Source organism: Branchiostoma lanceolatum, chromosome 17 (assembly GCF_035083965.1).
Source record: "Branchiostoma lanceolatum isolate klBraLanc5 chromosome 17, klBraLanc5.hap2, whole genome shotgun sequence".
Taxonomy (NCBI): Eukaryota; Metazoa; Chordata; class Leptocardii; order Amphioxiformes; family Branchiostomatidae; genus Branchiostoma; species Branchiostoma lanceolatum.
Genome location: NC_089738.1, coordinates 10,187,907 through 10,200,865, shown reverse-complemented (window position 1 = coordinate 10,200,865; position 12,959 = coordinate 10,187,907). Strand labels below are relative to the sequence as shown.

Genomic DNA, 12,959 nt, shown 5'->3' with positions numbered 1-12,959 from the left:
AGATTACAAAGGCAGTCTAGGCTATATAACTTGAAGGAATTTCTAATATAATGAGTTGGAAGGGGACAACTAGAAACGCTTTCTTCTTCATTTGATTTTCTTTTTAGTTCCGTACCTGAGTCCAGTTTTATTGTAATCACACACACCCTTCATTCTGTGAAAAGGGAAACAAAACTACTATGTGACCTGTGCTTTTAGCATCTTCTTTGACGGGCGTTATTATACCCTTTCTTCTGACGTAAGAAGCCAACCCCTCTCACCCGAATGCTGGGTCTAGAGCCAGGGACCAGGGACTCTCCAAGTCCCGCCAGATCAGCACTTTTCGCGACGAGCCATCCAGCCGGGCCACTTCGATCCGTCTGGTTCCCGTGTCCGTCCAGAACAAGTTGTGGGCAACCCAGTCCACAGCGAGGCTCTGTGGTTTGTCAAGTCCAGATTGGATGATTTTTTCGGCACCGCTTCCGTTCATGAAAGCTCGACTGATGGTCTGACGAGTGAGAGAGAGAAAGGTTAGGTACAAGAGTCAAAGTTTTTGAAGCCCCCATGATCAAGATCTCGTCAAATATTGACATTTATCCCAAGGACATTGTCGTCCATGTAATGCTCGCAAAATTCTTTGTTTACGTGGTATTGTTGATGTCGACAGATTTCGATAATCTTGTATAATGCTTTGTCGTTTTGATTCTGATTATATTTTAGATACATTGATTTATATATATACTGTAAAATCAGCACGATTTAGTCTCGATGACTACAAAGTAAATTTGACAATGAAATAATAAAGTTTGAACGTTTGAAGATGGCCACAATTATAAACCTTCAATGTTCACTCGATTAGAACAGAAAAAGCACCGTGAGTTGTATCAATTTATCGTTATCACCATCATGCGTTTTCTTTACACTTGTCTTGAGCCTTCGTGTTTTCATGAAAATGTGAAAGCGACAAACCAATATCCCGTGGGCATATTTCATGTTTTGTAAATTTTTACCAAAAGATGACTTATTCCGAGGAGAAGTACCCCATATGCCATATAATCAGTAGCAGTCCCGTATCACTCATTTGCAAACCCATATATATAGCATAGGAGTCAAAATCTACTTAAAACATATCTGAGTATGCCTGTACGTGCACAACATTGGAGGTGTTAATTCAAGCATAAAAATCACGAAATAACTGTTAGATTTATGTAGTCAAGCCACACAAGCAGTAACTAATCTCACATCCAAATTGACATCCGCCCAGTAGATCCTGTTATCGTGAAAGTCAAAGGCGCTCGCTACATTCATGTCACGTATCGGTAGGACCAAGTCTTCGTGGTTTTGGGGCTCAATTGATACTCTTCTGATATCGTTGCTGCGCAGGATGAGCAGGAAGGCCTCGGGAACGACACAGGTACGCCCGTCGGGGTTGAGGAGCTCCATGCCCGTGGGACAGCCACAGGACACTCCGGTGGGTCGGTACAGACAGAGGTGTGAACAGCCGCCGTTGTTCTCAACACAAGGGTTCCAGCCTAAGGAAGTGGTAACAGATTTGTTTGAATTAGTACTGAATATACGAGTCATAAATGTTGCCAGTTCAACCATCGAAACGTTAGTGAGAATCACTGTTAAAGGGCCTAAGGCACCAAAATACAACATTTTCTTATTATCTGAAATAGGAATAGCATCATTGAAGGAATATAAACGTTTACAACAAATACACACCCTTCTGATGTTATCTAACATCGAACCATCAGAAACCATACTTCCATGGATCCAGCTCTTTATTCTTATCTGATGTTCTCACCTGGTGATTACATTAATCAGTGACTAATGCCAGCTCATGGCGTCACAATGAACACGGCAGCCGGTTCGAAACCTTACACAACGGCTTGCGAAAAACATTATTTGATGATCAAACGGTGCTTGATTATCGTGATAACGTTTAATTAAAGGACACAACAATATCTATTTCGTTTCCTTGTAAAAATAACGTTCTTTCCGAACCGTTGTGCAAAGTTCCAAATCGGCTGCTATGTTCTCGTGACGTCATGAGCTGGCAAGTCACTGATTAATGTAATTACCTGGTGGGAAGAATGAAAAGCTGGAGGTATGATGTTTTCAAGATTCGATGTTCAATAACATCCGAAGTGTGAATATGTTGTGAAACTTTCTATGTTATCAAACAATAGTATTATGTTTTATGTAATTTCCGGACATTCTTAATGTTGATGTCATTGGTGTCTTATACCCTTTAAGGTATAAAGCAGGTGACATCTTCGTACTAGACGGATAGCCTTGTTGTAACTTCTGATCATGAGAGCTATGACTATCAGGGCCCATGGAGAAGGCTATTTCATTTTTTAAATAATTATAATCTTAACATAGCAAATTTTATTGTACCAAGATTTTAAAAACCTTCCGTTAAATACCTTCCGTTCTCTGTACATTCACTGCCTTAAGCCCCATGAGGTCAACAAGCTGATCCACTATATTTTGTCTGTTCTCTCCTGTGGTCTTGTGTACGCGCTCTACGCTGCGTTTCTGCCAGTCCGTCCAGTATATGTAATCACCTGAGTACATGTATAAACATATAAAATGTTATTGATATCATTAACCTAGCGTCACCACACGTTTACACTGCTTTTAGGAAACACATGGTAAGAGTAAAGAATAAAAATGCAGCCATACATGCATGATTGGCAATGCCAATGATAGAACATTAGAACTTGCTAGTGATGTCTTACCCAGCAAACTGAAGCCAAAGAGGTGCACTGGACGAAAACAGCTCTTTAAGCACTCTTAAAGCATGCTTAAAGAATCCGTTTTGGCACTCTTTACGTCCCTTTACGTAATACTTACGCGGGCTTAAATGTTATATTTACGCTATCTTTAGGTATGTGCTTAAACGTGCTTAGTGGGACCATTTAAGCAACCGTTTAAGCAATGTAAACTAAGCTTAAATCTTAACTTTTACGCTACGATTAAGCATCGTAATCTTTACTTAAATCTAGAGACATACGCGGCATTTAAGCCTCCGTAAACCGTACGTAGTGGCACTCATTTAAGCGACGTTTAAGCACGGTAAAATCAGCTTAAAACCAAATTTTTGGTCGTCGTAAATCTGTTGTAAAAATCTATTTTTAAGCTTTATTTAAGCTCAGTTAAGTTCCCTTTAATTCTGTTGTGTGTACTACATACATGTGTTTGTGCTTGGGTCTTTAATGTTCAGCATTTCAGGTATCATTTCAATTCGTGTATTTTATTCCAACGCCAGCTGCTGAGTCAGTCCTATTTTAGCTCCGTCTTCAGCTTCTAGGTCTTCAGGTCCACTCAACACGCCTCTGTTTTATCTTGAGATCTGCATTCCTCACTCAGCCCTCATCCCTTCAAAAGTCTCAGGCCCCGTAGCCCTCTTCAGAAGGGTGGGAGGGGGTGGGGGTGGGCAACGACGTAGTTTCCTTCGGGCATACCACCCCAGCAGCCAGCTCTTTCGCCTGTCCCTGGGCACCGCCTGCCTTCCGAGTTGACAAAACCACCGCTATTCCTTGATATACAGTTGTAAGTCCCGCTATAAGGGGGGGGGGGCACATCCAAATCCATGCAGCATTAGAGTCCACTCGCCGAGGTATTCCTTATTGCTGGCTGGGTTCAGGAAGTTGTAGTTAAGACTATTCTCAACTGATCGCGCAGTTTTCCTCAGTCTGGTTTTAGAATCATGGCGAAGCGCACTCGGGTTCCGTCAAACTGTCCGTCCCCGAGTGAGTAAGACGATAACGCTGCAGCAAGAACATACAGGTCCATACACTACCAAGCTTGGCCACCAAATGAGAAATTAAATTTGAATTTCCAACGGAAAAAGAATTTGAATATCGGCATGAGTGTTGATTGGTTCAATTCGCGAGTAGTGTGTATTTGTGACCATGATTTGCATAGCTAGCAGACACTGTAACAATGGCCTTTTTTATATCTATTGTTATTCGGAGACGGTCTTCCTGGGCATTTTAACAATTGGACAATGGATGTTTCTACAGTCCAAAAAAGGTGTAAAATGTTTATCAGTAATCGTCCACGTATAGCTTGAAAACAAACTTGCCAGAAATTGTCATTTTGCTATCATCTAGAAAAATAAAACAGCGTAAAGTCAGACACAAAGACGGACTTTCAAATTATCCAATTGCCGACTATAAAATGTTGTTCAGACTTGACAAAACAACGCCGCATTTCAAAATCTTTAGACGAATATCCTGTGTTCGGGTGCAGGGGAAATCAAGTGAGACGCTTTTTTGCACGAAATTTGATAGCTTTTAGTTTAGGGTATTTATTGCAGAGCAGATAGAATGGTTATAAGAACACGGGAACTCTTCACTGCACAAAATCGGCTCTTTAAGCACTCTTAAAGCATGCTTAAGTATTCCGTTTTCCGTATTCTTTAAGTCATTTAACGTAATAATTACGCGGGCTTAAATGTTATAACTGAAAACTATTGCAAGCGGCGAGTGCACACGGCTCGCGGGAAAAAGTGCTTGCGTTTATAAACCTTTCAAAGAACACCAGAATTAGCAGAAAGATTGTCTAGACCTTCAGAAATAATACTGAGGTTTTTTAAAGTGTGGTGTGTTACATTTGTCGACTAAATTGTTGTTAACTTTGGCCGAAACGACACCGCCTCATTTTCAAATCCTTTGGTATGCATGATGTGCGCGTTCAGAGGAACCTTTGTGCGATACTTGTACACAATTTAATGGTTGCTTGTTCCTATCTCGAGTTAAATATACCACACACGCTTTACCAGATTGGCAATGTTAAGACAAAATGAATGTAACGTTAGGATAATCGACTTAGGTTTAGGGTTTTTACAGAGCGGGCGCAATTTTTATTAGAAAACGGAAACTGTTCGTGCAAGAATTTTGTCTCACTGAAAACAAGCGGCGATCGAGTGCACACGGCTCACGGGAAAAAGTGCTTGCGTTTAAAACTTTCAAAGTACACCAGCAAGACATTTAGAAACAACCCGCAGTAAACTGAGGTTTTTGAAAGTGTGATGTGTTACATTTGTCACTAAATTGTTGTTCACATTTGCCAAAACGACACCGCCACATTTTCAAACCCGTTAGGATGTAAGCTGTGCGCGTTCAGAGAAACTTTTGTGCCGGGTACTTGTACACAATTCGATGGTTGCTTGTTCCTATCTCGAGAAAAATAAACCACGCACGCTTTACCAGATTGGCAATGTTAAGACAAAATGACTGTTACGTTAGGATATAAGACTCAGGTTTAGGGTTTTAACAAAGCGGGCGCAATGTTTGTAAGAACACGGGAACTGTTGTGCAAGAAGTTTGTCTCACTGAAAACAAGCGGTGATCGAGTGCACACGGCTCGCAGGAAAAAGTGCTTGCGTTTAAACCTTTAAAAGTACACCAGAGAGACCTTGAAAAATAACCCGTAGTAAACTGAGGTTTTTGAAAGTTTGATTTGTTCGATTTGTTGACTAAATTGTTCACATTTGCCAAAACAACACTGCCGCATTTTCAAATCCATTGGCATGTATGTTGTGCGCGTTTAGAGGAACTTTTGTGCGATACTTGTACAAACTTTGATGGTTGCTTGTTCCTATCTCGAGTTAAATTAACCACACACGCTTTACCAGATTGGCAATGTTAAGACAAAATGAATGTTACGTTAGGATATAAGACTCAGGTTTAGGGTTTTAACAAAGCGGGCGCAATGTTTGTAAGAACACGGGAACTGTTGTGCAAGAAGTTTGTCCCACTGAAAACAAGCGGTGATCGAGTGCACACGGCTCGCAGGAAAAAGTGCTTGCGTTTAAACCTTTAAAAGTACTCCAGCAAGACATTTAGAAACAACCCGCAGTAAACTGAGGTTTTTGAAAGTGTGATGTGTTACATTTGTCACTAAATTGTTGTTCACATTTGCCAAAACGACACCGCCACATTTTCAAACCCGTTGGTATGCATGCTGTGCGCGTTTAGAGAGACTTTTGTGCCGGATACTTGTACACAATTCGATGGTTGCTTGTTCCTATCTCGAGTAAGATAAACCACACACGCTTTACCAGATTGGCAATGTTAAGACAAAATGACTGTTACGTTAGGATATAAGACTCAGGTTTAGGGTTTTAACAAAGCGGGCGCAATGTTTGTAAGAACACGGGAACTGTTGTGCAAGAAGTTTGTCTCACTGAAAACAAGCGGTGATCGAGTGCACACGGCTCGCAGGAAAAAGTGCTTGCGTTTAAACCTTTCAAAGTACACCAGAGAGACCTTGAAAAATAACCCTTAGTATACTGAGGTTTTTGGAAGTTTGATTTGTTCGATTTGTTGACTAAATTGTTCACATTTGCCAAAACAACACTGCCGCATTTTCAAATCCATTGGCATGTATGTTGTGCGCGTTTAGAGGAACTTTTGTGCGATACTTGTACAAACTTTGATGGTTGCTTGTTCCTATCTCAAGTAAAATAAACTAAACACGCTTAACCAAATTGGCAATGTTAAAACAAAATAAATGTAACGTTAGGATATAAGACTCAGGTTTAGGGTTCTTACAGAGCGGGCGCAGTGTTTATAAGAAAACGGAAACTGTTCGTGCAAGAATTTTGTCTCCCTGAAAACAAGCGGTGATCGAAGGCACACGGCTCGCGGGAAAAAGTGCTTGCGTTTAAACCTTTTAAAGTACACAAGGGAGACCTTGAAAAATAACCCGTAGTACACTGAGGTTTTTGAAAGTGTGATGTGTTACATTTGTTGACTAGATTGTTGTCCACATTTGCCAAAACGACACTGCCGCATTTTCAAATCCATTGGCATGTATGTTGTGCGCGTTTAGAGGAACTTTTGTGCGATACTTGTACAAACTTTGATGGTTGCTTGTTCCTATCTCGAGTTAAATCAACCACACACGCTTTACCAGATTGGCAATGTTAAGACAAAATGAATGTTACGTTAGGATATAAGACTTAGGTTTAGGGTTTTAACAAAGCGGGCGCAATGTTTGTAAGAAGACGGCAACTGTTGGTGCAAGAAGTTTGTCCCACTGAAAACAAGCGGTGATGGAGTGCACACGGCTCACGGGAAAAAGTGCTTGCGTTTAAACCTTTCAAAGTACACCAGCAAGACATTCAGAAACAACCCGCAGTAAACTGAGGTTTTTGAAAGTGTGATATGTCACATTTGTTGACTAAATTGTTGTTCACATTTGCCAACGACACCGCCACACTTTCAAACCCGTTGGTATGCATATGCATGCTGTGCGCGTTCAGAGAAACTTTTGTGCGATATTTTTACACAATTCGATGGTTGCTTGTTCCTATCTTGAGTTAAATAAACCACACACACTTTGCCAGATTGGCAATGTTAAGACAAAATGAATGTTACGTTACGTTAGGATATAAGACTTAGGTTTAGGGTTCTTACAGAGCGGGCGTAATGTTTGTAAGAACACGGGAACTGTTGTGCAAGAAGTTTGTCTCACTTAAAATAAGCGGTGATCGAGTGCACACGGCTCGCGGGAAAAAGTGCTTGCGTTTAAACCTTTCAAAGTACACCAGGGACTGAGGGATACCTTGAAAAATAACCCGTCGAATATTGAGATTTTGAAAGTGTGATGTGTTACATTTGTTGACTAAATTGTTGTTCACATTTGCCAAAACGACACCGCCGCATTTTCAAACGCGTTGGTATGCACGCTGTGCGCGTTCAGATGAACGTTTGTGCGATAGTTGTACACAATTTGATGGTTGCTTGTTCCTATGTCGAGTTAAATTAACCACACACGCTTTACCAAATTGGCAATGATGCATTAAAAAAATGAATGTAACGTTAGGATATAAGACTCAGGTTTAGGGATCTTACAGAGCGGGCGCAGTGTTTATAAGAAAACGGAAACTGTTCGTGCAAGAATTTGTTTCCCTGAAAACAAGCGGTGATCGAGTGTACACGGCTCGCGGGAAAAAAGTGCTTGCGTTTAAACCTTTCAAAATACACCAGGGAGACTTTGAGAAATAACCCGTAGTACACTGAGGTTTTTGAAAGTGTGATGTGTTACATTAGTCGACGAAATTGTTGTTCACTTTTGCCAAAGCGACACCACCGCATTTTCAAATCTGTTGGTATGTTTGCTGTGCGCATGCTATGGAACATTATATTTAATGCATACTTAAGCGACATTTAAGATTAAGTAAAGATATGTACATTTTTAAGTTGACTTTACGCTGTTCGTAAACTTGATGTAAAGATATGCTGGACGCATGTAGGGGGGCATTAGATTTAATGCACCATTAAGCGACATTAAAGATTATGTAAAGATATATACATTTTTAAGTTGACTTTACGCTGTTCGTAAAGATAGTGTAAAGATGGACCCATAGTTGTGGCATTTAATACGTCTTAAATGTTGCTTAAATGTTGCTTAATCTTCTTCCAATGTTTAAGCTTCATTTACGAATCTCATTAAGCATGCTTAAATACCCGATTTGGTGCAGTGGTGGGGTAGATCTTCATCCAGCAAGACTCTCCGGCCCGTGCCGTCTAGGTTGGCGTACTCAATTTTGTCGGTTTTCGCGTCGCCCCAGTATAGTTTCCTGGCTGTGTAGTCGATAGCGAGACCGTTTGGCCATCCGAGGGATGTATTGACTAGAACAGCACGACCGCTCCCGTCCAGCTCCGCTCTCTCGACCCTGGGATGTTGGCCCCAGTCCGTCCAGTACATGTACCTACATAATGATTTGAAGTTGGTTTGAAATGTATGTACATTGAAGAAAATAATTTTTCTAGGATGAAAGAAACACAAGCGTATGGTACACGCGAATCGAACTGTTTGATCGCCGACTCCGTAAGCTTTTCCGTATGTATACATTGCTATCACTGTGTCAAGTTCACTGTAACACATTTCATTTGTGAATGTATTCATATTCATTAATAGGATGAAAGAAAGGATATCTCGAAACAAATGAACAGTCTTCTCGGGCTTTCATGAGCTAGAAGACCTCAAAAATAAAGAATTTTACTAAAATCACAAAACCCACTTATCATATCTGCATGTACCTCTTGTAGTTGGTCTACGGGCATGAATTTTCAAAAAAGAAATTGATCGGGTTCTCAGTATCTACGCAGTAGTCGCAGACACCAAAGAATCCTACTACACTGGAAGGTGGTGATAGAAGGTGCACCAGATCTAGAATATCAAAAAGTGTGATCGTCCTCTCACCCTTCTGAAGGGTCTAGTACAATGGTTCGTGGCTCGCCGAGGTTCTGGTCAATCAGGATTTTTCGTGACGTTCCGTTGTTTAGCCTGGCGACTTCTATCCTTTTGGTGCCCGTGTCAGTCCAGTAAAGGTTTCTGGCGACCCAGTCTACTGCAATGCCATCAGGGCGATCTACCTCCGTGGTTATCAGATATTCTCCATCTACAAACAAGAGTTCCACGACCTCATATCTCCATGAACAATTCTATTCATGCAAATGACTTACACATTTGCATAACATATGCTTGGTCATTAACATCTTTATCTAACTTACACATGTTGCAATATTGACAGTCCTATAATTTTCCAATTAGATGAATTATGGTGTTTTTGCATTAATTATGCAAATTAGGAATTTATTTGCATAATTGGTATCTGTTGATGCTCCACTGTCCATAAACTACATATGTTACATGTATTTGAGTCTGATAATGAAAAACACTTCAAATATAGATTTTCCTCATTAGCTATGCAAATAAAGTCACAATTAGCATAACTTGCACTACATTATGTATATCTCTGTCTAAGCTACCTGCATACTAAATATCATATTGACAATCCTATAATTTTCCAATTAGATGAGGTATGGTGTTTTGCATTAATTATGCAAATTAGGAATTTATTTGCATAATTGGTATCTGTTGATGATCCACTTTCCATAAATTACATACGTTACATGTATTTGAGTCTGATAATGGAAAACCCTGCAAATATAGATTTTCCTCATAAGCTATGCAAATTAAGTCCCTATTAGCATAATTTTGCACTTCATTGTTTATATCCCTATCTAAGCTACCTGCATACCAAATATCATGGAAATCCGTTGTTCCTTTGCTCAGTTATTCTCCTTAGAAAATTTTCACAAAAACGCCCCTGCAGTTCCAGAGGAAGCTACTAGGGGGCCCAAACCTACACCACTTCTTTATTACATCACAAGCTATCTGCCACCAAAAAATCAAGACCACAGCACGTCCAGGTCAAAAGATACAAAAATTGAAGTTCTGCTGCAGTACCAATGTCATATACCAGGGGGCCGAAAATTGACCTTGAACTTCGGCTTCACAACACCTACCAAATATCATCGTAATCCATCAAAAGGTTCTTGAGTTATGCTGACTACAGTAGTGCGGAAACACAAACAGACAGACAGACAGACAAACACACACACAGACACACCCAAAACTATATCTCCATTTTTCATGGAGATAATAAAGCATAATTGAAGTTAGAAGTCATTTTAAAAAAGCATATAAATGGTAAGCGTACTTGAATGAAAAGACTCTCTGTGTTTATCGAACCGACGTTTCGGTGACCATCTGACATCTTCTTCGGAGCAATTCCGACTGCTTAAACATTGCACTGCAGCTATAGGTGTCGCTGCTTACAGATGTGGCCCCAAAAGTAAAATATTTACATAATTTTATATACAGAGATAGTTAATACGATGTTTACAATTTACATCTATATCTGCAACACAAATTGAATTGTTCTGAGAAAGGTGACAGATACCTAGAGAAATGTCAGCGGAATAAAACACATGGTTGTGTACGAAGAGTCTTTTATTCAGTTTTATTCATTGTCATGGATGGGCGTGCAGTTTTGGCCGGTTATAACCACTTTTCCACCGGAATTACCTGTTTCCCACCATTTCTCAACAGTGGAAAAATTTTAACGTTATACGTTTTTCATCAATTGTGCACTTTTAGTCTTGATTACTTTAACGGTAATGAGGTTCAAACCTGTTCCATCTAATTTCGCTCGTCTGATGGCTTTGTTCTCGTCGTCTGTCCAGTACACAAACCCGTCGACTACGTCATAGTCGATAGCGATGGCGTGTTTGACGTCATCGATCCGAAGGGCTACGTCTGTGTGGTCGGGCGTGTCCAGGGATATCATCCGTAGGTCTTTTTTTCTGGCCACGATCAACATTTCCGTTGCTCCTGTGCATTGGGAATGTACAATCATCCACAGGAAACACTACACGGCTAATGCAGGATATGACTACTCTCCAAGCAGAGGAGGGGGTTCGGCTGGTTTTAGACGTGTTTTTAGGCGTTTTTGTCGGGCTTTCTACTTTATTGGTCACTTCAAACGCCAGAAGAGACTAAAAAATGACAAAGTAGAAAGCCCGACATAAACGCCTTAAAAATCGTCAAAACCAGCCGGAACCCCTCCTCTACTTGGAGAGCAGGACATGACCGGCTGTATGTATTCATCATTATTTATAGTCGGTACCGGTGAGGTCAATGGAATTCGTGATTTTTTTACCAAAACATATCAACGTCAAGATACTGATTGCCACAGACAAATGATATACTTTGCATATGAGGTATCATAACAGCAATCAGGTACATAATCATAGACTCATAACTCGCACAGTGTTTCAATGTTTCAAGATTATCAAACCATAGTAGAGGTGACAACTTTATGCAAAAAAAGCCATCTTTTCATTGTTCTTTTGGATTTGATGTCTTACATAAAACGTCCGAAAGCTCCTAGCAACTTTTACTACAACAATTCTTCAGCCGACTTATTCATTGATAACCAAATATCTTAAGGTATGAATGGAATGTATACCATCAGTACACGTTTTTCCATCCTCCAGGAGCTTGATTCCGTTAGGACAGGCGCACTTGTAGTTAGGAGGGTCAGGAGACAGCAGACAGAGGTGGGAACATCCTCCATTGTCGGGCTGGCAGGGGCTTGCCTCTCCTGAAACACGAGAATACACGTATTACATCAAGATAGGCCGTTCTTTACTTGTATCTCTGACGATTGAGTGATGAATTAGGCATTTAAACTTTCGAATCTAGAGCCTAACTCCTCTACAGATGAATCTACAACAGGGCAAAAAGGACAACTTTCGGACAACTGGACAACTGCTTGTAAATGATACTTGGCTATACCACCGTACACCTCTAATAAATCAAGAATATTGTTAAGCTTAATAAGATATGGTGGAGGGATGCAGAAGATACAACACATGTACAATAGACCAAATAAACGCTGTTGGCTCTATTCCCATAACTGATATTGCATTAAATGATGCAAATAATATTTCCCCTGAACAGAACTGTGCATAAACATTTTTGAAATATCAATCTTCTCAAAAAAGAGAGAAATGATTCTTAAAATATAACTTGAACTGCTGTATAAACTGGCATGGTGCGTGTAACTTACACTAAGAAAATATAAATATAAATACTGTGTAAAGAGTTCATTCTACCTTCTGTTTTCTCCATAGTCACTGCCTTGAGTCCCATAAGGCCAGGAAGCTGGTCGACTATAACCTGTCTGTTCTCTCCTGTTGTCTTGTGTACGCGCTGTACGTTGCCGTCGTTCTTCCAGTCCGTCCAGTAAACGTAATCACCTGAGTGATATGGAAAAGATCGGGCCACCGTTCATGAAACTAGCATTCTCGCGCGAGCTTGGCAAAAAAAATTGAACGTCAATCATTGCAAATTGACATTACAAATCAATAAGCAAAGGTAGACCTTTGTGTATATAAAAGTCCGTATATATTTTATTTTTGTTTATAGAAAATGAATGAATGAATATAAGAAAAATGATTAGAAAATAATAGAAAATAATTCAAGGTTGAAATTTGGAATATATGAAATTTAGAAAAATTTGAAAAAAAATCTGAAAAAAATTTGAAAAAATAAAAATCAAATAACTGCGTTATGCTAATCATAGAGACTGATATTGGATATAG

The 12,959-nt window shown here is 40.0% G+C and overlaps 1 protein-coding gene across 3 annotated transcripts in view; it reads right to left on the bottom strand.

Annotated features, from left to right (window-relative positions):
• The window catches only part of LOC136423663 (low-density lipoprotein receptor-related protein 6-like), a 36,285-nt gene that overhangs the window by 20,532 nt on the left and 2,794 nt on the right, over nucleotides 1-12,959 (bottom strand). For all 3 annotated transcript variants that reach the window (XM_066411923.1, XM_066411924.1, XM_066411926.1), the window contains exons 4-12: nucleotides 12,471-12,614; nucleotides 11,822-11,956; nucleotides 10,984-11,184; nucleotides 9,208-9,406; nucleotides 8,488-8,713; nucleotides 2,727-2,751; nucleotides 2,412-2,552; nucleotides 1,222-1,511; nucleotides 261-487 (exon numbers count right to left, since the gene is read on the bottom strand). In XM_066411923.1, the coding sequence (XP_066268020.1) occupies nucleotides 261-487; nucleotides 1,222-1,511; nucleotides 2,412-2,552; nucleotides 2,727-2,751; nucleotides 8,488-8,713; nucleotides 9,208-9,406; nucleotides 10,984-11,184; nucleotides 11,822-11,956; nucleotides 12,471-12,614 (1,588 nt within the window). The remainder of the gene's footprint in view (nucleotides 1-260; nucleotides 488-1,221; nucleotides 1,512-2,411; nucleotides 2,553-2,726; nucleotides 2,752-8,487; nucleotides 8,714-9,207; nucleotides 9,407-10,983; nucleotides 11,185-11,821; nucleotides 11,957-12,470; nucleotides 12,615-12,959) is intronic.